General features: G+C 42.5%; 5 protein-coding genes across 6 annotated transcripts; 3 read left to right on the top strand and 2 right to left on the bottom strand.

Moving 5' to 3' along the window:
• Positions 1-2,851: 2,851 nt before the first annotated feature.
• On the bottom strand, positions 2,852-5,508 carry vac14 (vac14 homolog (S. cerevisiae)). The gene has a single exon (XM_071472372.1). It carries the CDS (start codon positions 5,357-5,359, stop codon positions 2,987-2,989), a length of 2,373 nt encoding a protein of 790 aa, XP_071328473.1. The 5' UTR covers positions 5,360-5,508; the 3' UTR covers positions 2,852-2,986.
• Positions 5,509-5,515: 7 nt separating this feature from the next.
• On the top strand, positions 5,516-8,227 carry LOC139614811 (uncharacterized). 2 transcript variants are annotated; one of them, XM_071472420.1, is made up of 5 exons: positions 5,549-5,607; positions 5,678-5,991; positions 6,100-6,218; positions 6,887-6,992; positions 7,094-8,227. In XM_071472420.1, the coding sequence occupies exons 2-5, from the start codon at positions 5,715-5,717 to the stop codon at positions 7,993-7,995; spliced, it is 1,404 nt and encodes a 467-aa protein (XP_071328521.1). In that variant the 5' UTR covers positions 5,549-5,607; positions 5,678-5,714; the 3' UTR covers positions 7,996-8,227. The 2 variants fall into 2 exon arrangements, with proteins under 2 accessions (XP_071328531.1, XP_071328521.1); XM_071472430.1 differs by having other exon boundaries at positions 5,516-5,952.
• Positions 8,228-9,767: 1,540 nt separating this feature from the next.
• On the bottom strand, positions 9,768-15,054 carry LOC139609049 (zinc finger protein 271). Its single transcript, XM_071463286.1, has 8 exons — positions 14,607-15,054; positions 14,412-14,490; positions 14,215-14,317; positions 13,296-13,984; positions 11,619-11,967; positions 10,857-10,993; positions 10,622-10,727; positions 9,768-10,526 (listed from the first exon to the last, which is right to left on the bottom strand). Exons 1-8 carry the CDS (start codon positions 14,918-14,920, stop codon positions 9,913-9,915), a joined length of 2,391 nt encoding a protein of 796 aa, XP_071319387.1. The 5' UTR covers positions 14,921-15,054; the 3' UTR covers positions 9,768-9,912.
• pgls (6-phosphogluconolactonase) lies at positions 11,576-18,309 on the top strand. The gene is made up of 7 exons (XM_071472477.1): positions 11,576-11,658; positions 15,280-15,421; positions 15,796-16,086; positions 16,176-16,283; positions 16,540-16,641; positions 16,883-17,023; positions 17,390-18,309. Exons 3-7 carry the CDS (start codon positions 15,823-15,825, stop codon positions 17,534-17,536), a joined length of 762 nt encoding a protein of 253 aa, XP_071328578.1. The 5' UTR covers positions 11,576-11,658; positions 15,280-15,421; positions 15,796-15,822; the 3' UTR covers positions 17,537-18,309.
• An 86-nt stretch (positions 18,310-18,395) lies between these two features.
• On the top strand, positions 18,396-25,489 carry colgalt1a (collagen beta(1-O)galactosyltransferase 1a). Its single transcript, XM_071472397.1, has 12 exons — positions 18,396-18,830; positions 21,094-21,204; positions 21,293-21,410; positions 21,948-22,082; positions 22,208-22,412; positions 22,517-22,636; positions 22,812-22,888; positions 23,019-23,125; positions 23,232-23,364; positions 23,447-23,574; positions 23,656-23,862; positions 24,041-25,489. The coding sequence occupies exons 1-12, from the start codon at positions 18,601-18,603 to the stop codon at positions 24,306-24,308; spliced, it is 1,839 nt and encodes a 612-aa protein (XP_071328498.1). The 5' UTR covers positions 18,396-18,600; the 3' UTR covers positions 24,309-25,489.
• Positions 25,490-26,235: the final 746 nt, after the last annotated feature.

Genomic DNA, 26,235 nt, shown 5'->3' with positions numbered 1-26,235 from the left:
GCTGCAATTTAAGGTTTTGCAAGAGCAATAAAGCCAGATGTAATTGTATTTTCACGTCTACAGTCCCTTAGGAGTTCCTCTTGACATATCACAGTGCTGTATAACTATGTAAACATTACAAAGTAGTGCAGGTGAAGAGGCCAGTAAGAGGAAATTGTTCTTGAATACATTCTGTGTTTGGCGAGTGAAAATAAAATTGTCACCCACCCTGAGCAATCCCCAGCCAAATAAGTGACTATGATTTGCATCCATGCCATGGCGGGGGCACTGGCACGCTTACAAATCAGCAGCAGTTCAGCTGTAACACCACCTCATAACATCCATTCTCCATAGAGTAATTTAAAGTACTGGTAAATAAATTCAACAATAGCAGTTTAAAACCGTCAAAATGTTTCAGCTGTTTTAATCCTCATATTACTCATCTGTTGAACAGACAGATTAACTGAAAATTGTTTCTAAATGGTTAATTGGGAAAAGACAGATGGATTGTTTTGCTGTGTGGATTTATGTTTAAACAGATGTCAATGTGAATGCAGGCATGTCAATGAGATACAGAGGCAAAGACAGAGATAATGAGGAGCTGACAGTCAAATTTCTACAGTGCATAGATTACTGAGCCCAGGGGGAGGAGCAGGGAGTCTGTGTGAAACAGATGTTTTCTATGATTGTTGACTGTTTTCTGGGTTTAACTTTCAATTTCCAACATAATTGCAGCCTGAGGATAATCATTGTCTACTCTTAAGATAATTCTTCATATTATAATGCATCCTAAACCCTTGCTCTACAGATGCGTACATTTTACTCTGGAATAACTTGCAAATGCAAAGTCCCACATATTATCTTAAAATATGCTCCACACTTTTTCAAAGAAAGTAGAAACATTAAACCTTTTAAGCTATTTTTAATTCAACTTACCTTACAATCTTTGAATGCCTCCTTTATGGGATACACTTTGTGATTCATATGCAGGCCGGACCTGTGGCACATAGAGCAAACAGGCTCCAGATCAGCCACACAGAGGCTCTCCATGTGCCTCACATGATTTATGTGGAGGTCCAGGGTCTTTTTAAAGCACAGAGGACACTCTTTAGTTTCACGTTGTCTCCAGAACTGCTCCAACCAAAATTTACAAAGGCTACGACCAAAACCCATGCAGCTGAGGACCTCTGGAGCCGGGGAGATTTCCCCACACTCGGCGCAGCAGGAATCATCCACACCCTGACATGTCAACCTCCAACTGTGAAATTCAATGCAGCACTGAACCTGGTCTCAACCAGGCAGTGAGACCTATATTCCTGATGCATGTACAGTATGTACCGTGGGTGTTCAGCTGCTATAGTCCTGCAGCAGATGAGAGAGGGAGAAAGACCCAGCTCCTGTAGTTTCACATTGAACCACCATACACAGGACACTTAACCAGGTAGGGTAGAGATGTATGAGCTATATAATTTGGAACAATGAGCTATATAACATTCACTCATATCAAGGTAATCTTGTAATTTAATTTCATTTATATGTTTAAAACTACAACTTAAATTCCCAGCTCTATGTTCTTGCATATAGAAAGCTTTCATTGCTTTAACTCCAGTTTCTTTGGCTTCCAATGATGAAAAAACAGTTGCTTTTGATATATATATATATATATTTATGTCATTGTCAGTACAGTTAATATTTTACAGAACATTTACTGCAGAGTGATTTGGTGTTAATGACTAAAAGGCATTTAAGCGGATAAAAGACTAAATTCTAGTATTATTTTAAGAAGACCAACATGCTCTGATGCAATTATTCATGTGCTTTAACAAAGCCTAGTCTGTATAACATGCTCATAATGACAGAATAAAAAAAGTTAACTGAATACATTTAGAAAATGAAAAGTAAAATTGGCACAACAGTCTACATTTCAAGCTTGATGTATAATGGGCCTAATTATGGTAATTATTCAAGAGCAAAATATTGACTAGATCATTTTCAAAGGGCTGCTGGCTATGCAGGATGTAAACACAGACAAGAAAAGAGTTTCTTCTCTTCTTCCCCTCACACACTTAACCAGCATTTCTAATTACAAAGGTTTTGTGTAATATATGAATATGGGGTGAAAAAAAAAAAGTGTTTTCAATCACATGGTCCACTTTATTGATTTTCACACAGGAATGACAAAAATGCAAATGTTTTTAAAGAATGCAAGACAAACAGACACTGTACAAACAAACAAATTAGTTGAAGAAAGTATAAGAAAGAAGTTGAATTAAAAGCTTGGAGGTGTGTAAGTTAAAGTTTCTCATCAGCTGCAGTAACAAAGAGATGGCAAGAGGTGTAACTATACAGGCCTAACCAGAATTTATGCCAGAGGTCAGTCACCCACAGCGTCAAAAGTTTTAAATCTCAGTCGATCTTGGTCAATACTCTACACGTGACATTTCTTTCTGGCTGACATGAGATTAAGGCAACCCTGAGCGCATGCTCCATTCATGCTGCTCAGAAGGATACACCAGATTAAATAACAGTAGTGTGCTATTTAACACTGAGATGCACGTCAGTTTCACTTGAAATACTGTGGACATTTCATTTAGCTGGAAAAAAGCTCAGCTGCTGACAGGGCATGATCAAAACTGTCAAAACTATATGGCCATATTATCACCACCACTCCTCATGATGTAAGACATTTTATGTATCTTCTCCAAATCACTCAAATCTGTGTCCTGTTTTTTTTCTTATGTGACATAGCATTGCCCTCCTTATTAGCAAAGAAATGTACAAACATAAGAGTTGTTTCTTCATAATGTATACCCAGTTTTTTCTCTGATAAAACAATTTTTAATCATCTTCACTTAATACTTTTTGGCTTCAATAGCATCTTAATAATCTTTTCCAGTACACAGTATATATATATATATATATATATATATATATATATATATATATATATATATTGTTATACATAACATATTTTCCGTCACTCTCCTCTCACTATGGCACAATGACTTCACATCAGCTTCCTGTCAGGGTGATCAGAGGCACGTCCAGAGCGCTGGTGTCGGACTTCCAGGTGTTTGCTCTGGACGCGGTCAAAATGCTGGAGCAGCTCGTTGTAATCCATCTGAATGTGAGAGCCGCGTTTGGAAGCCACTTGTTGTTTAGAGTCCATATACTTGGACTCATCTACAGTTCTCATGAGCTCTGGGTTGGGGACACACCGCAAGCGGTGGGAGAGCAGCTGGAAGGCCTGGCTCTGTGGCAGCAGCATCAGCAGGCCATACAGTGCCTTAATCAGATAAGGGTTGTTCTCCACATCCAGGAGCTGCAGACGCAGGTAGGTGAAAATGGGGCTTTCTATGAGCTGCACCAGTTTGTCTACCTCCATCAGGAAGTCCACTGTCACTTCTAGATCTCCAAACTTCTGGATGAGATCATAGGCGTGTTTGTAGTTCTGTGTGAGGAAACAGAGTGACACGGTGGCCACAGGGTTGTGGCACCAGGAACGATACAGGCAGCAAAACAAAGCACAGCTCTCTGGAGTGCGCAGGTCTTTCAGCTGGTTGCGTAACTGGAAGAGCTCGGCAGAGGTGAGCAGGATGGTGTTTAGCGTCTGAACCATAGTGGAGGCAAATTTGAGGTCCTCTTCTTTTAACAAGATGTCAGCCATGGAGTGGAAGATGTTCTCTGCATGAAGCAACAAGCACAACTGCCTAATGATGAAAGCTCCTCGGTTCTCCAGAAGCTTCCTCTCCAGACTCAAGCGTTTCAGCAGGTTGATCATGAACTTGTAAAAATAGGAGTTCATACTGGGAGTGGAGGGGGATGAGTCCACTGCTTTGGAGCCTGTGATATGCTGCTGTCCCAGCTTGGCACCCTCAGGGACCCTGAGCTCGGGTTTGCTGTCAGTGCTTTCGCAGGAGCCAGCTTGGTCTGTTTGGCCAGCGGGAGAAGACGCTATCTCAGCCAACACCTCCAGATCTTTCAGTATCACCTCATCAGACTCATCAGACAGTGTTTTCAGCAGCATGGGAAACAAGCTGTCAGTGTGGCGGAACATTTTGCGTGGTGTCTTGATGTAGAGGTGGTAGAGCCATTTGAGCACAGCTATGCGGGTCATCATGCCAGTGGAGGAGTCGTGGAGGTGGCGGTCCAACACCTGAACAATACCATCCAGGTCCAGAGTTACCTGAGGCCTGTCGGCACTCGCCGGAGCAAAGAAGCTGATATTACTGAAACCAACAGATTCTTGTGATGCGTTCAGCATATCATTGCTGTCTGGCTCCGTCTTGGTTTGACCGTCTTCCCTGGACGGCGACCCTGCGCTTCCACTTCTCTCCTCCTCCTCATCCTCATCATCCTCAGGTGTCACCAGCTTCATCAGACTGTGATTACAAGCACTGGCTGCCTCTTTGGTATTTTTCTTTCTGTCGTCATAGGAAAGGCAAGGCAGCACTGCAGTTAGGATACCAGAGGAGTACGGGAGCATGACTCTGCCTGCAAGCTGGATAAATTCTCTCATCCAGGTCATAGCCGTCAGCTGGATCAGGTCGTTTGTGAGTTTGGTCTCATCTGCGACCTGGCAGTGGATGACCAGAATGTTGGCCATCTCAGCAAATTTCACGCTGGAGGGAGTCTTTTTGATCTCCTTCAGAAACTCTCCCAGCACCACCTCACACGTCTTGCGGATCTCCTTGCTGTTGTCTCCCAGGATCTGGAAGAGCCCGTCCAGGATTTCAGGGAGGTAGTCTAACAGGTTGATGTCTGGCACAGACTCCAGAACATGGATCCAGGAAATGATGAACTGCCTGGCATACTGATTATTGGAGTAGATTCTCTCTCTCAGCAGCGGAACAAACGCAACTAAGTCAAACTTGTTACTTTCTGTCACAATGTCTTTCAGCAGTCTGTCCAGGAGTTCAGATCCACTTTTCACATTGGGATCTGGATCTGCTGCAAGCTTGCTGAGACCATCAAAGAGCAGGTTGAAGTGGGGAAGCACAGCTCCCCTTGCCACCTTGACTATATTATAGAGAGCCTCACAGGCATAGTAGCGCAAACGACTGTCTGAGTCATTAAAACACGTGAGTACAGGCTCAATAAGCTCCTTCAGATACAGACCTGAGTCCTTGCCGAGGGCGATGGAGCAGGCTGCCAGTCCGATGAGACCCCCCTTGCGGCTGTGGGGGTGCTGGGAGAGGGCAAACTCCGAGGCCAGAATCTGGATCACATGCCTGATTTGCGTGGAGTTGTTTTGAGCCACAAACTCCCGCACTAGTTTCTCAATTTCTAAAGCCGCGACTTTCCTCTTCTCGTACAGTTTGTCATTCAGAGCCCTGACAATGTTGGGCGTCAGAGGCGAGAAGTCCTTCTCCGTGTTCATGTCCGTGGCTTCGGGTGTACCGGGTCCTTTCTACTGAAATCTAGGTTGACGCGTGAGGAAGCCGTCTGCATTTATGATCATTTAGAGAAAAACAACGGTTTCATTGGCAAACCAGGAAGTCCAGTAATACAACGCAGCTGACCGGTTGCATCCGCCGGAAACACGTCACGGTTGCTACGTTTATTTAGGTCCCGCTTTGAGAGGACCGTTAGCTCAAATTAGCTTCATTAGCAACGCGTTCGGCTAATGTATGTTTTCATTTTTATTCTAGCCAGAAATTTAGCTCCACAAATTGTATTAACGCTTTTTTTTATTAAGCTGGTGAAGAGGGCCGTTGCAGCCAGCAGCGACAGCGATGGCGAGCCGCCTCTCCTTTCACTCACAGCTCTCCTCCATCCTGGAGACGATGGCCAGGTCTGCCCTGAGTCAGGTCTGCAAACTGGTGGACGAAGACTCGGCTGAGCTCCGGCTCGAGTTGTCTCGGCTTTTGTTAGCCAACTCAGCACTGGCAGAAAAAGTTCACAGTCTGGAGTGCGAGCTGACCATCGTGAGAAGCGACGCCCCCAAGTTGTGTAGAAGTTATCGCACCGTGGGTATGCAAACTATCTGCGTCAGAGACGGGGATCCTCACGGTACCTCTCTTTTAGTTTGACAGTAACATCAGCTCAGCAGATTCCGACAGAGGCCACCAGCATTGCTTCTGTATTTACTGGTGTGTTTTCCCGTGTTTGACTTCTCAGTGTCTGGGTCTCCCACCATAGAGGGCATCTTTGGAAAAGACTGGTGTATGAATCTGTGGAAAGACAGAGACCCATACAGTCTGGAGAGAATCACAGACTCACCACAGTCTTCTGACAAGGTGACAGGAAGTTATACAGGGGCAGCAAACGTTTTAAGTCTTCATGGCTACGAGCAATGAACAATTGAGTTTACAGGCGTCCAATATGCAGCAGAACAGACAATATGCCTGTTTAAATAGTCTACACAATTTTGCATACATCAACAACATCCATGTTCTTCATCCTCTCATGAAAAATTGCTTTTGCACACTGAAAAGCAACAGTGATTGGGGAAGCATGTGTAAGGATGCCCTGATAAACCAGCATGTTTGAAACAGTACGCTTCCCCTCAAGCCAGCATCTAACAATGTTCATCATATTTTTTCAACAGGACTAATGTATGAATCATCAAGGTGAAGTAATTATAAAAATCCTTTGTTGTATAAAGTAAAATAGGCAATTCAATTCAATTTCACAGAGCATTTTCAAGATGTAGACATTTTGAAATTGTCAGTAGTTAATGGTTTAATAGTTTTTTTTCAACCACGGGTTTAAAATATTTAATATAAGATATTTAATTTACAAAGCTTTAATAAAGAGAAAGCCAGCAAATCACATTTGAGGAGCTGGGACCAGATGAGGTTTTCATTTTTCCTTGATCCATTGATTAAACAATTAAGATTAATCGACTGATCATTTCAGTCCCCGTTGCGGAAAATGTGACATTTAGACTTCTTCTATTTTGCAGTGTGTGGTAACGCAATCTGAGCAAATCACTGTGACTGAGATCAAAGAAGAGGATTATGCGGAGGAGGCTGCCAGCAGCTGCCAGCAGGAAACATTTGCTACAGAGGGTAAGAGAGTGATGGAGCATTGGCATTTAGGGAGTACACACTGCAGATTTAGAAGCTTTAGATGATTTCTCAGTGTTTGTTTGTGTGTTTGTATGGAACAGAACAAGAAGAAAGTACAGTTGAGGAACCAGAGCAGCTGTCGGTCAGCTACTCGGCTGATGGCAGCACCTGCAGCCTGTCATTTGATCAGGAAGGAGAACAGGTTGTGTCTGCTGATGCTACTGAAGAACCATCTGTGCAGCTGACACCCATCAATGACACAGAGCGGGCCTTCAGCGTTCACATCATTCCAATCGAAGAGGATGACGACGACGACGACGACGACGACGACGACGATGACGATGATGTACAGTTTGTTCAAGAAAGTCGGCAGGAGCCGGCTATAAACGCTGCAGTTGTGCCCAGCTGCAACAAGCAGCAAACATTACCGGCAGGCAACACTGAAACCAGCACTGCTCTGGATAAAGATTCACCTGATAACTTTAATGTTAATGTAGAGAAAGTCAGAGATCTAAACAAAGATAAATTCACATGCCAAATATGTAGCAGGACATTTTACCACAAGGGCACCCTAACACACCACATGAAGTCACACAAGTCAAACTTCTGTAACATTTGCAAGCAGCATTTCCCTCACAGGCACAAGTTCAACTCACACACCTGCGTGCCTCCAGTTCCTTCTCAGAGAGTCACTAAGTCTTGTGAGCTGTGCGGGAAGACCTTCGCGAACCCATCAGCTCTGAGGATTCACTACGTGGTCCACACAGGAGAGAAACCCTACAGGTGCAGCTTGTGTGGGAAGGGGTTCACCCAGAAAGGCAATCTGAAATGTCACCTACGCATCCATACCGGAGAGAGGCCGTTTCGCTGTGTTAAATGTGGCAAGACTTTCACACAAAAGGTGAACCTCAACCATCATTTAATGGCACACAGAAATCGTGAGGGAGAAAGACCCATAGGTAGAAGACATATTAAAAACCTAATGGCTGAAACCTGTCAGTGATGGACTGCAGTGCAAGATTGGTAGCTTTATTAATGTGAATGCATCATGTAGTACTGCTCACCATGATGTAAGGTTCGTTATGTTCGTAATGACTTTCAGTCTGTAGTAGTTCTTAGAAAATCAGGAGTGTGGAGCAAAATGTTCGGTCTTTGTCAGTTTTTATTTAAGCGTTTGTCATTTCAGTGTTTTAGTTGTTTCTGTCTTCACAATAAAAAACAGTCATGAATGTTCACTTTGTGATTACATTTTTTATTGATATAACTTATCTTTTTTTGTCTAATCTAAATTGAAGTTTCCATGAATATAATATTCAACTTTAACAATCTTAACAAAGCACAACTGACAGGGCCTTGTAAGGGGCATGCAGGTGAGAGCGAAAAAAAAAAAAAAATTAACAGCACAGGATTTCTTCCTTGGGCTCGGAGAATTCATCTAGTGAGGTCAGTGTGGTGTGTTCAAGGGAATCATATTATTACAGGCAAAACAAAGCCTTAGTACCACTAATTGCTCTGTATAGGTGATGACAGTTCTGTTGAGGATATGTCAAAGAAAAGAACAAAATAAATATATAATTTCTTAAACCTAAATGGTTAACTTTTTTTTTTTTTTTTAAACTGACAAATCAGCTTGTCTGCACAATGACAACACAACTTGTCTTACTTCAATAATAACTCAGCCATACAAAAACATTTTAGAACAGTAACACCATGTATACCTGAACAATTTATGTAAATCATTTGAATATTATGTCACCAGCACACATCAACATTTCTTTTAAGCACTCATGTTTTTCAAAGATGGAAGCCTACCAGCTTTCTGCAGTTATATGCCAAAAAATGAGGCAATGGCATATGGTGAATACAAAGCACAGGTGAGACCTGGGTAATGAAGCAAAAAAAGAGGAGGTGGTTTTTCTGCTTTGTTGTGAAGAGGTAGTTTTGAAGGTTTATGCTACACGTGTGCAAACAATGGAGCACTTGTCCAAAGTAATTTTGGTATTATTTGACACAGGCCTTTTGTAGCCTGCCATGAAACTGAGGTATGTGTAACATGTTGCACCAACCATATGACGTCATGCATGGATAAAATGGGAGGTATTTTTTGTCATAATTTGGATCAGCAAATGTGTCTCATCTAAATCTATCACAATTAACTTATTAAGCATAATGTGAAACTGACAAAGGCAAAAAGAGGGAATCCTACAATTTGGCAATGACTATGGATAAACCCAGTGATCGGTGGGCTTATTAATCGGGCCAGTGCCTGGCATTCTGTGATAAGAAGCCAAAGCCTGCACTCACAAGGCTGTTAAAAAAATGTCTGCAGACATTTAGGTCAAAGTTTTGTTTGGTTTTTTGTTTTTTGTTTTTTTCGAATAAAGTCCTGTGTTGAAGTGAATAATACAGTAGTGTTAAATAAATATTCATTTAGGCTCCGAAATTTTGTCAGTTTTAAATTGTATTTTATCAGATGCGAAAAAATAAAAACAATATGGACATCATGTATTATGCCTTTGGCCTCCCTTCTCTCTGAATATTGGCATCGGTCATTTAAAAACACATACTGGTTGAACACTAGCAGCAACCCCCTGACCAGTCAAGTAAACCGAATCCCACTCAATCAAAGGGTAGACTAGAAAGGGACAAATATTCTCTGCACCGTCATTTGGCTGCTGCAGCTTTTCTCCTCTCAATAAAACTAAAAACTCACTCAAAAATATTTTTACAGCAGCACTGTTAATTTATATGGGCTATAAAATTAGCTTTCTTTGATTTAGATCTACATTTACATCCACAATTTGAGCTCCCTATGGACATATTGGCACACGTAGAGCTACTCTGAGCATTACTAAAGCACTTCTTGCCACAGGTAGATTTCTTACCAATAACCAAGCTCTCCATGTGGCTGTTTGCTCAGTCAAGTGAAACACTGGTGGTGATTTAAACCGTACTTGTATGCATAACATTTCCCACAATCCAAACAGCTATAAGGCTTTTCACCGGTGTGTGTCCGAAGATGTATGTTCAGAGAGCTTTTCTGGGAAAAACTTTTGGCACAGTCTGGACAGCTGTACGGCTTCTCCCCCGAGTGCACACGCTGGTGCAGTTTCAGGTACGTTTTCTGAGCAAATCGCTTCCCGCAAACTGAGCAGCTGAACGGCTTCTCGCCGGAGTGGCGCCTGATGTGGACCTTCAAGCTGCTCAAATAGTTGAATACTTTCCCACAGAATAAGCACTCAAACTGTTTTGTTAGCTTCCCAGGTTTTGGCTGAATAGTGAGTTTTTTGGTTGTATTCACGTGGATATCGTTCGTGTAGTCAGAGTATTCGGCGGCGGCTGAAGGAGGATTTGTGTTGTCGACCAGAGTGCCCATTGTTGCATCATCTATTAGCTTGTCCATAATTGTTGGCTGTATGCGTTGTTGTGTTTGACTGTCAGCCGTCATGGGGAAGTTGTTCAATTCCCCCGAGTGAAGCTGCAGCTCATCAACAGATCTGTGAAGCATGCTGTCTTCCTCAAAAATTCCAACAACTGTTAAATGAGAATAAATGTAGTTAAGACACAGAAACTATCAGGATGATAATGACGTGTTTAGCTTTTTTTTTTTTTTTTTAATCCAAACTTACTTTTTCTGCTATCTGTGAAACTCATCTGCTGGCCAATGGGATGATCATCATATGTCTCCTCCTTAACAAAGATGAGATCAGGTTCTCTCTCCATCAAGTCTATTGCCTACAAACAAGACAGATGACAAACGGCTTTTAACACAAAAATCATTCAGTCCTCTCAGCTCACTACAGAAGTCATTGCATTGAAAAAAAAAAATAACAAAGCTTACCAGTTGATAAAAGATTCACTGACCTGTGCTCCCATGCTTGTCATAGCAGCAGGCTCCATTGTCTCTTTTCTGTGAGAGGGCAGTTTGTCTTCTCTCCAAAAGTCCATACACCAGTCCTTTCCAAAAACTCCATCGATGGCTGGAGCAGCCTGCTGCTGTTCTGGAAGACGAAGCAGATGTGAAATTGTGACCTCCTATCATATGGTAATCATAGTGGAAATATATACACAAAGATCAAACTAAACTTCAGAACGGCTTTACTGTTTTTTTCAATAAAAACTGACTGACAGGTCTGCAATAATTGAGCTGAGGTGGTTGGACACTTAACTGGCACTTTATTAGGAACAGTGACATACAGCAGCTCTACAATAGATCCTCCCTTAATGACAGTTATAATGTTCAGGTTGTGCTGAAGCTGTGGGGGTGTCGATTCAACACAGGCTTGAATTGTATTGCATTTTCCGGCAGGTGTTTTTATCATTTTATATCAATAAAGGTATGCTAAATAACAGCGACACCCCTTTGTATGACCCAATACAGCTAAACAGCACCACAAAAGACCCTTCTCCAAAATGATCATACAGCCTGAAGGGACCATTTATTGAATGCTGAGTGTTAGCCAGGTGTACCTAATAAAATGCCAACTGAGTGTAGGCTCCACTAAAGAGCTAGCCTGCCAAATATAAACTGTTGTTTTGCTGGGTAAAACCTCCCCACCCGCCCCCCCCACCACCGCTGGGGCAGCCTCGAAACGTCTGCGTGTCGAGCTGTCCGACCATCCTGACCTGCAGGGTGCCGCCGGCTGACACTGTTGACATGTGCCGGGTAGGTCTGCGCCTCCCTCGCTGCTCTCAGCTGGACCTCCAGCGAGTAACACCTCTTCTTCAGCGCCTCATTCTCCGTCTTGTGCAGGGATATCTCGGTGTGAAGGACGGAGGAGCACTCATCAGCCAGGTTGCCTATTTCTACCAAAGCCGCCTTCGTCAGTTTTTCCAAGATAGCTGCTAACTGCGTCCGAAAACTCCGATTTGTGGCGTCGCACATCATCTTGACAGGGAGGCTGAATATTTCGAAATTTTGGCAAAATTCCCAGCGTAGCAACGTTGTTGACGTTATGCCTTGATCAAATATGCGCTATAGCTGTGCCGCAGGGGATTGTGGGAAAACTGTATGCTCGCGTTCCGGCATTTACGAGGAACACTTGAAGGCAGCACAATATAAATAGCATCTTTTTTTTTTTGACAGTTTGCACTAGACATCTACGTATTATTATTATTATTATTATTATTATTATTACATGTATTAGTAAAGGCCACATTATTTCTAATCTCATTCAGACAGTGGTGCAAGAAATACTCGAAACGTTTACTTAAATAAAAGTATCAGATTGCGGAAATTTGTGTTACAAGTCATCGGTTTAAAATTTTACTTTAGTAAAAGAATTATCCTCAGCCTACACTTAAAGTACCTAAATTACACGTACCCATTGTGCATAATGGCCAGTTTCAGAATGATATATATATATATATTACTGATTTAAAATTAGACTGCATTAAAGTGTGTACATCATTTTAATGTTGCAGTTGGTAAAACTTGAATAAATTAATAAATAATTAAATAAAGTTATCAATAAACACTTGTCTTAACCTGTAAAAATACATCATAATTGATTTGCTGATTATATTTTATATTGTTAATTTGAATCTGCAAAGTAACTAGTAGCAAAAGTCAAACACTGGAGTGGAATAAAAATGACAATACTTGCTTCTGAGTAGTAGTTTAGTAGAAGTATAAAAAGCAAAAAATTGAAATACCCAAGTAAAGTACAAGTAACTCAAAATTACACTGTACCCTTCAATGACTTCATTTGTATTCAGTTGGCAGTTTATTAGGTATATTAGGCTAATGTGATCTAATACAACAGTCCTGCAGTAAATCATACCTTCATGAAGATTATGAGGTTCACTTTTTACTGAAAATCTTTAATGGAAGTGTTAAATCAGCTATATGATAACTCTGGAGGATGTAGTTTGTTGTGCTGTTGATCTGCATTGCATTGTACAGAGAGGTGTTTCTGTTATTTAGCCTAGCCTCATTAATATGAAGGGGGTGGACAAAATAATAGAAACACCTGTCAGTACTGACAGACAGCGAGGGTGACTTATCGATTCATTGAGTTTTCCGAGTCAGTTCAGAAAAGTGGTTTCATACTGTAACCTAAGTGTGTATTTGTATACTGTTGCACCATATCATGTTTCAGTCAGTTTGACGGTGCATTAGTTGAAAATGAGCTGTGACAGGAAAGCAGTAGAATGCATATGTACTGACACATTTTTTATCACAACAGAGCAGATGATACACAATTGTTTGTTTGTCAAATCTGGAGCAAAGATAACTTTATTTAGTATTATTTACTTATTTCAATCAAACAGCTGGAGAAGTACATTTGATGGATTGTTTTAAGTGGTTCCATTAATTAATGTCGCGCTAAACGTTGGTGCACCAGATTCACTGCCATACATGTTCAAACTAGGATCTAAATGTACCGCAAGGTGTTTTTTCAGATTACAGTTCTTTGTAAAACCCTTGCCACATTTGATACAAACAAAGGGTTTTTCTCCAGTGTGTGTACGCTGATGCATATCAAGAGTGCATTTCTGAATAAAGCCCTTTCCACAAATAGGACAGCGATACGGCTTCTCTCCAGTGTGTGTGCGCTGGTGTGTGTACAGATGCCCTTTTTGTGCATATCTCTTTCCACACAGCGTGCACCTGAAGGGTTTCTCTCCTGTGTGACTTCTCTGGTGTATTTCAAGCTGACTAAAGCATCGGAAGCTCTTGCCGCACTGCAAGCAGCCAAACCTCTTTGCAGCCGAGTTCCTCAAGTTGTGAATCTTCATGTTTCTGAGCACACTTAAGCTTTGAGAGGCAACATTTTGAGCAATGCTCTTGCCAGCCTCTAGATTTGCGTGCGCAGGTGCAAGCTGAGGATTCCACTGTGTTTCTCTGGTTCTCCCTGGTCCAGCGACAGACGACTGAGAGCTCAGGGTCACAAAGTTATCAGTGTACATGGGTCGCTGACATTCTGGGATGGATTTGGGATGATGCATCACATCTGGACTCTTCTGAGTGTCTGTGACTGCTTCTCTTCCTGTTGACAGCATACGAGCAGTTAGAGGTGGAATATGATAATCAACCTGATGAAGGCCACAAGCTGAATGCAGTGGTATCAAATTAAAGTTGTTCTTACACTATTAGTGTTGCTGGAATTTGATACCTTTAAAAAGCTTAACCCAAAATCCACTTTATGATTCGTGACTCAGAATTTGTACATTTCTACATACACATTGTTGCGCACCCAATCTTGAATTTAATACTCACTGTTTTCCCTTGTCCTATCTTGCTCATTGTCTCCGGTGTCCACCTCTGACGGCTCTTCCTTTACCACAATAAGGTCAGGCTGCTCTTTCGGTGGGTTTGGAAGCTGATGAGATAACATTGCATGAAAGGCGCCTGTTACAAATGAGGGACACAGTGCAACGTAAAGGCATAACAGTGTCTGATCAGTGCAGACTTACTTCAGCTGCAGTTTGCTCTTCACCCTGATGCAAACTGCTCATCTCAGTGGAGGAACTTATGCTTTCCCATGGGCTCTCACTAGGATGCAGTAAACTTAGATTAATACACCAGGCAGGGAGGAGCTGACAGCAGAGGTTATGATGGAGACAGACACTCTATATCTACAGGCTACACACAGGAATGTACAAGCCTACCTCTTTATGGCAGGTCTTGTCCTGTCAGACTCCAGTACTCTGTTTGCTGAGCCGTCCCTCACCACCGAGCATGCAGCTGCTGCCGCGGCTGCCGCTGCTGCGTCCTGCCTGCCCCCCTGCGCGATATAAAGCAATTTCTCCATCAGCTGCAGTTTCTCTGTGAGCGAAGCGATTTCGTTCCGCCCTCGGGTTATCTCTATTTTCAGCATCTTCGACTCGATCTCCACCAGTTTGCTTATTTCCATCACGGCTGTTTTGGATAACGCGTCCATGATGGAGACGAGCTGCGTCTGGAAGGAGAAGACTGTCGACATGGTTTGAAGGTTTCTGTGACGCAAGAGACGCGCACAGACAAATGCTCCGGTCGGAGGGTCTCAATGTTCGCTGTGAAATGTAGTTACAGTGTAATGCAAGAGTGCCCACAAGGTACGCGGGTGTCCCCCTAGAACTCGAGTGGCCGATGTGGACACGCTGTTTCCATCTGCCGGGTGGGAGGAAGCACAGCAATCGTTCACAAAACTACAATATCGATCTGTAATATTGACCCGGCTTCTTCGCTGACTTCAGTATCAGTCTGTGTTGTGTGACAGCCCCTAAAAATATTTTAAGGGTTTGTTAATTGCCCTTTTTTTTTCTCGATAAGCTAACTTTTTATGTCGTTGTCGCTATTTAGACTCAACTGCCCAGAAGGCAGTGCGGTCTAAACACAGAACGTGATTGGCTGGTGAAAATTCCTTCCAGGAAGTAGTGCGTCGAATTTCATTTGCCGACTGAAAATCCACCTCATGACAAGCTGCACCTGAGATCCGTACAAGGTGAGAAAACTCCTTTTTTTCCGAGAAACTGTGGAGCTTTGTGATGAAATATCAGGATTATTCAAAGTGTGTAGAAATGAGCTTTTGTTTCTGATATTTCCTGCAGTGGTTAATGCAATATCCTGTTGTTGTTCGTAGCTTAATCCCCAGTCCTCTGTTTGCACAGCCACAGCTACAGTAGAGTATTAGGTCAACTTTAGTCTAAATTGTTTAGGAGGTTTTATTTCAACACAGTGAGTGTATGTAATGTATTATAGGACTGAGTGTGGATTATTTACAGACACATCACGATGACTTGCAAAGCTGTGTGGTAATTGACTTCCTCCTATTGCCCAAAATCAGTTTTGTCCTCACTCTCTCGCTCTTCTTCTCAGTAACTCTCTTATTCAGACAGCGCTCTCATGGCTGGCAGAAGAGTTGTGGTGTTCCCCTCCTCAGCAGAGCTCGGTCCTGTGCTGGCCCGTCTGGTGACATCTCGAGCTGAGAAGGCCATCGCCTCTCATGGCAGATTCACCCTGGGACTCTCTGGAGGAAGCCTTGTGTCCATGCTCAGCAAGGAGCTGCTCGCCCTGGCAGAGCTGGACTGCAGCAAGTGGGTGGCTGGTTTCTGTGACGAGCGTTTGGTTCCCTTTGATGACCCTGAGAGCACCTACGGGCTGTACAAGGTATCTGTTCGGGAGTGTGTTGCAGTTGCATTTATTTAAGTTGTTTTATCACATCAGAGTAACATTGAACTCCTTTCCTTCTTTTCCAGAGTCAGTTGTTTTCCAAGATCAACATACCTGATAGTGGGATCTTAACCATCGATTCCTCTCTGCCAGTCAGCGAGTGTGCTGAGGATTACACCCGCAAACTGAAGGAGGTACACACATCTTTAACATATGTATTTATATCTGGGGCTCCTGTCACGCTGCAGAATGAATTTGGAACCGATCAGATGCTTCCCTGATATGTATTGCATTATGGAAACATCCAAAATTTCACTTTTGCACAGCACTATATGTTTACTTTTCTGTGATCTGTTCTGTCTGAAAAATTCCCACAGGCATGTTCTTTCAGGCTTTGATATTTTGCAGCAGAATTTTTACAGTATTGTTTTGCTACTTTCAAACACACAGGCCTTCCCAGATGATGACTTCCCTGTGTTTGACTTGTTACTGCTGGGTATGGGGCCTGATGGACACACCTGTTCGCTCTTCCCAGACCACCCCCTCCTGGAGGTGAGGCCAGGCAGAATTGGATTTTTCTAACTGTATAATCATTAATGTGTTTTGATTTACGCTCGACTTGAACCTTGTGGTCATCACTGTCATCCTTTGTAAAATGCCTGTGAGGCAATCGGGCTCATGTTACATCATATACTTGACTAGTCTTGGGTTGTGGTTCTCACAACAGCACTTTTTTGGGACTTTACACATTACACACGATAGATGATTGGATTTGGGTGTACTCCATATTCAGGAAACCAAGAAGATTGTGGCCCCCATCAGTGACTCTCCCAAACCACCGCCACAGCGTGTGACTATGACTTTTCCAGTGGTGAACTCTGCACGCTGTGTGGCTTTTGTATCCACAGGAGGAAGCAAAGCACCCGTTTTGAAGGTAACATGTAGAGATTTTTATTGAATATATACAACTCAAATTCTGAATCTTAAAAGCCATTTGAGAAAAAAAAAAAGAACAAAGCAAAAAAAGTAATGAATCAGTTTCTGCAGGTTCAGTTACAGGATTCAATAGTCACAGATAGCAGATGCATTCAGTAGAAAACATAATAGGACAAAAACTAAAATAAAGGAGGGAAAAACATGAATATGAGCACAAATGTACGTTTCTGTTCAATCACTGCTGACTAAAAACAGTAAAATCATTAATAGATCAACACTTTTACACTGACCCAACAGAAATATGGTTCACACTACTGAGCTAACTTAGCTGTTGTATTGTAACACAGTTACCATTCTCTTGCAGGAAGTGCTGGAGGGTAGAGAGGGTCCGGCGTTTCCAGCAGCCCGTGTTGTCCCAACCAACGGCGAGCTGTTCTGGCTTGTTGATGAGCCCGCAGCTGCCTCCCTAACTATCCAGGTAGAGAGGCTAGGCTCAGGGGCCAAACTGTAGAGCACTGAAGAGACTGGAAAATAGTGCAGAACATTCCTACTTTTATATGGAAGTTTAATTGGTTTACACAGGTGAGATGGAGACATAGGCTATGGTGACATTGTAATTTCCAGCGTAAAATTTAGCACTTATTGGATGTTGGATTGAGTGTGTGTGTGTGTGTTGCTGTGTATCAGAGATTTACCTTTATTCAGGTAAGGTTTAAATCCTCCTCCACAATATGTTTTGCCTATTGTTACTTCAGTTGGACGTTTGACCTTCATGAATGATGTATATTTGACACTAGAAGTCAGTTGTGGTTCAGTTGTGCGTGAGTGATGTGGAAACTTGCAGGGCACAAATACTGAGAATGAAGGTTTCAGTAATCTTGCATCCAGTAGTCAAACTTTTAACATAAAATATCTCATGTTTTTTTTTTTTTTTTTGTTTTGTGTGGAAAAACTGTATCAGATAAAAGCATTATTCAAAGCAGAGTATTTCTTAATGTCTTTGAACATGTCTGCACTGGGCCCTTTTCATGGCTGTAAATTTTAGGAAACTTGATTTTCACAACGCATTAAGTTTGACAAAGCAAACCATTAACACCGACAAATTATTTTATTAATATACAGTAAAAAATTCTGTTTGTTCTGCTCCTCAGCTCTCAGTTGCCTTCACACCCCATTGTAAACTATAAAACTATCTCACCCTCGACCCCGAAAATCAGCCCTGGCTTGGAACAAAATGCATTTTCATGCGCAATTCAAAATAAATAAAACGCTAATTCATCATTTGCCTTTTGTCGTAACCGTGCCTTCGTGCTCAGTAGTCCATCCCCTTTAAGAGCACAGTACATCCCACCCCTTTAAAGCTCGACTTCGCAGTGGTGTCACATCAGGAGCTGCTGCACAGACTCTGCTTTCCTGTCATGACCGCGAAAAGTAAAGGGGCGACTTCTCAATAGTGTCTCATCACGAGAAATAACCCACCTGAAATTCGGCTCTGTGTGTGTGTGTGTTGTTTTTTTTTTTTTTTTTTTTTTTTTTTTTTTTTTTTTTTTGGATAATCCCTAATTTATTGTCGCAATGCCCCGTGTGAACTTCGCCTGCCTCCCCGCCGTGCTGCTGCTCTCCCTGCTGTGCTGCTGCAGCCCTGCCCGGGGGTATTTTGCGGAGGAACGCTGGAGCCCCGAGTCTCCGCTCCTCGCTCCTCGGGTCCTCGTCGCCCTGATCTGCAGAAACTCCGAGCACTCTTTGCCCTATTTTCTCGGCACCATTGAGCGCCTCAACTATCCCAAGGACCGTATGGCTCTGTGGTAAGTTTCTACGAGGAAACGTTACTTTTCTCTCAGAAGCTAGTGAGGAATAAACTTACTTACTTGCCAAGGTTTGTCTTGCCTAAGGTTTGTCCGTGAAAACAAATAAGCGTTACACAAAACTGTACTGCTGATCCACGGAAAAGTTGAGGGGAAGCTTAAAAAAACAAAAAAAAAAGGGGGTGGACCCGTGGAGAGTGACGGATTAATAATTGTAACGATGCAGGCAAGTTGTGTTGCGCAGAGAAGATCCCGGGTTTTTAAAAAAAAATTTCAACAAGAAGCAGGAAAAGAAGAAAAGAATCAACCCTGCCGGTGCAGCAGCCTTAGGAAGCCGATGTCTGGTGGCCAGAGGTGAGCACATCTGGACAGTGCAGCTCATCAGAGGGGCCATGCATTGATCTGTATACGTGGAGGGGACGGGACTCATCTGGCCACAGGGGGAGCTCTATGGTTTAACATATAAATCCTGACAAAGACACATTTTGTTTCTGCTCTGTCCATTGATACACACACACACACACACACATCTGCAGGCCGCCTCCAGTCTTCTCCTCCAGCCCATATCACCTCCTTCACTACCAGCTAGGCTCATGTGATTGACTCCCATGTTGGAGAGATTCTGTTTTGACCACTCCTAAGGACATTTATTGAACGGGGCAACCTTGAGTAAACCCTCTAAAATCATGCTGAATGGATATGGAATCTAAATCCTGGTTAGTTCATGCAGCGTTATGGCTCACTAAACATGTGACCCTATGCAATTTTCCAGATCTAACACGACTGCACGCTGTCTCTGTCATTTGTGACAAACTTAACTGTCCAAGGCAATTATCTAGTGGTTGTGCAAATTGATGTTTTGGACAGTGTAAACATCTGTCTAGCATGCTTACACAGATGCTGAGGGAAGTGAAAGGGAGGTGTTGCTCACATAATAACTAAACAACATGCTCCAGCAGCCCACCCGTGCTTATACCCTCTGAGCTCTATGCAGTTTCCATGACTACCTGGAGGGCTGAAAGAGGTGTGCTTTTCACTCAGCAGCTTGGTGAACAAGTTTCACTCTATTAAGAGACTTTATATAGTGTTATAGTTTATCCTTTTTTTTTGTTTGTTTGTTTGATGGTTAAAAACACTGGTGCAAAGATGTTTGAGTTAAGGGCAGTTGTGTTATGCAAGACCATTAAGCTGCAGCTGGAAAATGCAAAGAGCCGTGTGATCTTGTAAACACTACATGTTGTTGTATTCTTTTTGCTGAAGCCTTTTGCAGCTGCTTGTAAGCATGCCAGAGCCTCAGAATCAGAATCCGCTAGACTAGTCATTTAAGGCTTTAGCTGCTTTGGCTGCAGTTGGCCCTGCTTCTCTGCTTCACCAGAGCAATGATAGACCAGATTTAAGCGAAACACCAATTGTAGATGTATGTTTAGAGCAGCAGGGGTTCATGGTTTTAAAACTGTGCTTTTACCAAACATTTATTTGAGCTGAGCATGAGGCGGAAGAGTTAGTGTAATTCACAGTTTGAGGATTTAGACGGATGGACAGCAGGAGTGAGGGGAGAAATTGTTTAGCAAGGAGCTGCAGTGTTCTCACACATCCATGTGAAACCTTTCAAGAGCGTCCACCCTGGCTGTCATCCACACGGCCAGAATGGTCACTTCGTGGCTAAAGGAAGAAGTGCTATGGATGTTGTGTTGCGGCGTGATTTCACTCTCTCCTGGTAGAGGGATTCAGGCAGACGGAATGATATCAGTTTAACATGTGACCTGATTTTGTTCTTCTGCAGAATTAAATCACACATGCAAAGTGTCAGACTTGGATTCATGTGGCTCGCGCATGGCTTCAGCCAGTTCAAATAATTTCCTTTTGTTCTAATCTACTGCAGACAAAAGTTTTACTTCTGTAATTCTGTTTACGGTATTATTTCCTTTATGTAAAATTCCTTCAAATGTGATCATCTACACTAAAATAACACCAAGTAGGGTTCAGTCTTTTTCTGTTGTGATGTTTGTATCATTATCACTTGTGTCAGTTCCCATAGCTGCAGACAATGAGCTCACATAAAGTGAACAGAAGACTATTGTCATTTGAGTCTTGGTATCGTCTATCAGCTCTTTGTCTCAGCTTGAATCCAGTGTAGCACTAGTGCTACATTCAGTCATTGTCACAGTTTTACTTTTCTTGGCCTCAGCGGTTGATTATGTTCACTCCCTGTGATGCTGCGTGCACTTCATTCTAATCCTTTGCATTTGTTGTGTGTTGACAGGGTAGCCACTGATCATAATGAGGACAACACCACAGCCATTCTGCGTGACTGGCTTGTCCAGGTGCAGAACCTTTACCATTATGTTGAGTGGAGGCCAAAAGAGGAACCCAGGTCGGTAATTTTCTGGTGGAGGATTGTGTTGCCGAAAAGATTCCCAGAGCCAATAGAATCAGTCAAAGTATGCGTTTGTCTCTTGCAGACGTTACGCTGATGAAGATGGTCCGAAGCACTGGACAGACCTCCGTTATGAGCATGTTATGAAGCTTCGGCAAGTAGCGCTGGAGGCAGCTCGTGAGATGTGGGCGGACTACTTTATGGTAAGTCAACAAAACTGCTCTTTACAGGCACAAAAGGCACAGTAAAAACTTTTCTATTTTGAGAACTGAACCCATGCTTCTACCCAGACTATCTTTACTGTTCAGTAGCAGCAGGAGGATAAGTACAGAGTTAAGTTTAAGGCACAATCACAATTGCAATTTAAGCACCAGGAATGGTGTTGAAAATTTAACCTCTTACATTATTCTGACTCTTTTGGTTAAAGTTTAGCTGGATCCATACACTGAGGCACAGCTTGACTTAACATGAACTGTATTTTGAAATGCAGCTCTGTTTCCATTTCTATTTGTATTCCCCAGCCCAGCCCACTTTGTCTAGCTTCAGTGGGGTATAATTTTGAAGCGACGTACATCCAGAATTGCAATCATTTTGTAGCCTTCTTCCTTTTTCATCTTTTTTTTTTTTCCATCTCAATTTTTGCACCCAATCTAAACTTCAGAACCTGTGCAACAAGATGTCTGAGTCAGTTTAAAGTCACATGCCACACGTGCACTGTTTACCTTCTTTTCCTTGTGTAGTTGGTGGACTGCGATAACCTCCTCACCAACCCCAATGTGCTCTGGAATCTCATGAAAGAGAATAAGACCATCATCGCGCCAATGCTTGATTCCCGTGCAGCCTATTCAAACTTCTGGTGTGGGATGACCTCACAGGTACTTTGGTGATGATAGAGTGCATCTGATGGTTAATGTCACTTGTTTTCAAAGAGCTCGGCTGCTTTAATGAATGCTCTCGAATCCCCTTTGAACTCAACTGTTAATCAACTCGGCTTCTTCAGGGTTACTATAAGCGCACCCCTGCCTACATACCCATGAGGAAGCAGGTGCGTAAGGGCTGCTTTGCCGTACCCATGGTCCACTCCACCTTCCTGATAGACCTCAGGAAAGAGGCATCCAGGCAGCTGGCCTTTCACCCACCGCACCCGGACTACACCTGGGCTTTTGATGATATCATTGTGTTTGCATTCTCTGCTCGGATGGCAGGTATTGTACCGTTCAGTGCTTAAATCTAAAGATGTTACTCATCTGTCTTTGACCTTTTACACCAAAACGATTGAGGAAACATTTCCATCTGCTACTCTTTACAGATGTGCAAATGTTTGTATGTAACAAAGAGACCTATGGTAACTTCCCTGTGCCCCTTCGATCCCATAATACTTTGGAAGACGAAGCTGACAGCTTCTTGCACTCCCTGCTGGAGGTTAATGGTGAGTAGCTTGCATTCAAACTGATGGCTTTACTTCTGATCCAACTGCATTTTTTTCCCACCGCCTTTAAATCTATATTCTACTTTCTGCTGCTTAATCTAATGATAACTTTCAGCCTAGGTTTCTATGTATCATTTATACCATTTCTGCATCCATCTTCCCCCTCACTGTGTAGTGCGAAATTCCCCAGTGATGCCTTCCAAATACATACGTGTTCCTAGAAAACGCCCTGACAAACTGGGCTTTGATGAGGTGAGTAAAGAGTGATGTGAAGATGGAATCTGCAAAAATGGCTCCCTATCTACTTCCGTGCTGAATGCTTCCCCCTGCTGTTAGAAACCTGTAATGTCACCGACTGGTTCTGCTGTTGCTCCGTGTGTAGGTGTTCATGATAAACCTGCAGAGGCGGACTGACCGCCGAGACCGTATGCTGAGGGCATTGTACGAGCAGAGGATTGCCTGTAAGGTCATTGCAGCTGTAGATGGAAAGTAAGTTCACTCTGTTTAATGTGTGCTTAACACTTATTCAGCTCTTGGCAATCACCCATCATCATTTCCCACTTTGTGTCATTTGTTTTTCTCTCTCATATTTCAGAGCGATGAATATCAGTGAAATTCATACTATGGGGATCCATATGCTCCCTGGATACAGTGACCCCTATCACGGGCGCCCACTGACAAAAGGAGAGCTGGGATGCTTCCTTTCCCACCATAAAATCTGGAAAGAGGTGAACGTCAGAAGCCACACATTCGAACATTTGCGAACCAGACAGATGGGTGATTCACTGACAAAACTGTGTCTGACCTTAGATTGTGGAGCGACGCCTGCACACCTCATTGGTGATTGAAGACGACCTGCGTTTCGAGGTCTTCTTCAAACGTCGCTTGATGAACTTGATGAGTGAGGTGGAGGAGGAAGGACTGGACTGGGATCTCATGTGAGTTTTTACTTCCTTCACAATGATTGTGATTTCCCCCAAGTTTGCTGTTGCTTATCCTTTCTGTTTCTTTTCTTATAGTTATATCGGTCGGAAGAGAATGCAAATAGATCGCCCAGAGAAAGCAGTGCCTAATATACACAACTTAGTGGAAGCGGACTATTCATATTGGACACTGGGTTATATGATATCATTACAAGGTGCTGAGAAACTTCTGAAAGCAGAACCACTAAAGAGGATTTTGCCAGTGGACGAGTTTCTTCCTATCATGTACAATAAACACCCTGTGTAAGTGTTTGTACCCTACCTTGCACAATTACACGCACATGATACAAACTTCTGCTGAGGAGATTTGCATTTTTTGCTTGACACTAACTTCTCCTCTGGTCTAATACATTTCTTCTGTATACTGCAAGTGTTGCTGGAGTTTTGACCCAACCCCTCCCCACTATTTTCTCCTCCACAGGTCTGATTATATGGAACAGTTTGAAACCAGGGACCTGAAGGCATTTTCCGCGGAGCCTCTCCTAGTGTACCCAACACACTACACGGGCGACCCAGGCTACATCAGCGACACTGAGACCTCCACAGTGTGGGATAATGACAAGGTCCGTACAGACTGGGACAGAGCACGCTCAGGAAAAACTCGGGAGCAGGCTGAGATCAGCACTGAGGCCCAGAACTCAGACGTGCTCCAGTCCCCTTTGGACAGTACAGCACGGGACGAGCTATGAGAGGAACTGAATGAGAGCCTTGAAAAACTTCAGAGGTGCATAGGGCAAGCTGCCTTAGTTTTTTAATCATGTTTCATCTTTGATACTTTTGATTTTGCATCACAGCAGGGATGTGACATCAGAGTTTGTAGAAAGGTTTAATTTATCCAGATGTGACAAGTGAAAAAGGGATCAGTTGTGTCTTGGTTTGTGGTTTTTACTTTATAAAGGCACTAGACTTGCCATTTGGAATGGCATTTGCAGTACCCAGCTTCTGTCTGTCATACAGAAATGAACCTATTTAGAAAATAATGCAATTGGACTGTTACATTTCAGTCATTTGGGCAATTAACTTCGTCCTAATTTGACAGTACACTGTGAAATGTTTTTTTGAATAAATGTCTCAACACTACAGATTAATTAGACATTAACCAAACGGTGTGTCACTGGCAAACATCAAGATTTCACAGAAGCATTCATGTCTTCAATCAACTTTTATCACTCTAAATTCATTGGTCACTGCTGTCAAAGGCCCAAGAGGAGAAATATGTGCATGTCTTTTGTTTTGATCTTTAGTATTTTCTCTTTACACATTTCATATTGCTGTGTTTTGAATAATCATGATAGCCAACACTTTAGATGCTTGCAGCAGATCTTTACTGACACACAACAAAAACACACAAGCGACGGTTGCTGTCAACACAGAATCATAGATTTAAAGAACTGCTGTAAAGTATATGCCAACACCACTTGTTATTCCTGTGTCCCTTGTCACCACTTAGGTCTGAATTGTTTCCAGATTAAAGCCACCAACCGGCTGCTGACATGGTTATAAGCAAGACAAACCACGGTACACACCTCAAACTTAATGGTTTGGGAGGGACGTGGTTATAGATGCCCTTTAAGTTCCCTCAGAAAGAACCCGCCCAACCACATCCAAACTCACATCTAAATCTAACTTTTAGCATTTTGTGCGATCAAGGCTTGATGAAACAAAAGAAAATGTGTAAAATTTGGATCGTCTTGCTTTTGCATATTTATTCTGACGTGGTTTCTGTATTACATGGCTACACTAGATCTCCAAAGAAGCTGATTTCTGTAAGGTACTGATGGGAGATGTTCACCCACTGATTTTGCACAGAAATGTTAGTGGTGCACGGTGCCAACAAAAAATAAAATGTTTTATTTTTAAAAGAAAAAAAGTTGAATTTGAATGTTATTACTGTTATGGGATGCATATTACCGTGGTGTTAACATTTTTGCTTTGATGTTTTATTGTTAGATAGGTTTAGTATTTTGAGTGGGACGCCTCTGTTACAGTAACTGTATAGTATCGAGAACGCATCTCAGAAAACTGTGGTGAACCATTAACTGCGTTCATAACTCACTGATTACTGTCACTGAGAAACACACTGGTACACTAGCCACTGACAAGCAGGTAGCACTTAGCTTGTTCTCATGTGTTTTATCTGATTAATCCTCAATGTGTCATCTGTTTTACTGACGCTTTCTTCCGCTGTTAAAAGCCAAGCTGTTAAATAAAACCAGTTGGAGGACATTTTGTGCTATGTAGGCTGATGTGTTCCCAGCTTAAACAACTATGCTATAACAATTCATTCTCAGCTGTACCTTAAGTGGGGTCCAGGACTCTTTCCATTCTGTCTGATGGAGCTTTTTGACACAATCAAAAGGGTCTTGGGCTCTTATGTTCAAATTAAGCCAAATGGGGGTTGCAAACATTAAGCATGTGGGACAATGAGAATTAGTAAAGAGTTTGCAAAATGTTGTATTCTGATGTTAAGTAACAGAAGTGTTACATCAGCACCTGCCAATATCTGCAGTCTGTCAAAATACATATTGTGCAAACTGTTTGCACTTTGACGTTAGCCACGACAAGATCAGAAATCTAAACTCTCACTGGCACCTTCTGACTGTGTTTCATGTGAGA

The sequence above is a fragment of the Trachinotus anak genome, unplaced genomic scaffold (assembly GCF_046630095.1).
Source record: "Trachinotus anak isolate AG129_WGS33_773 ecotype Australia unplaced genomic scaffold, CSIRO_AGI_Tana_v1 ptg000003l, whole genome shotgun sequence".
In the NCBI taxonomy this organism is placed as follows: domain Eukaryota; kingdom Metazoa; phylum Chordata; class Actinopteri; order Carangiformes; family Carangidae; genus Trachinotus; species Trachinotus anak.
Note: the sequence above shows the minus strand (reverse complement) of the source record. Positions and strands in the feature narration are given on the sequence as shown.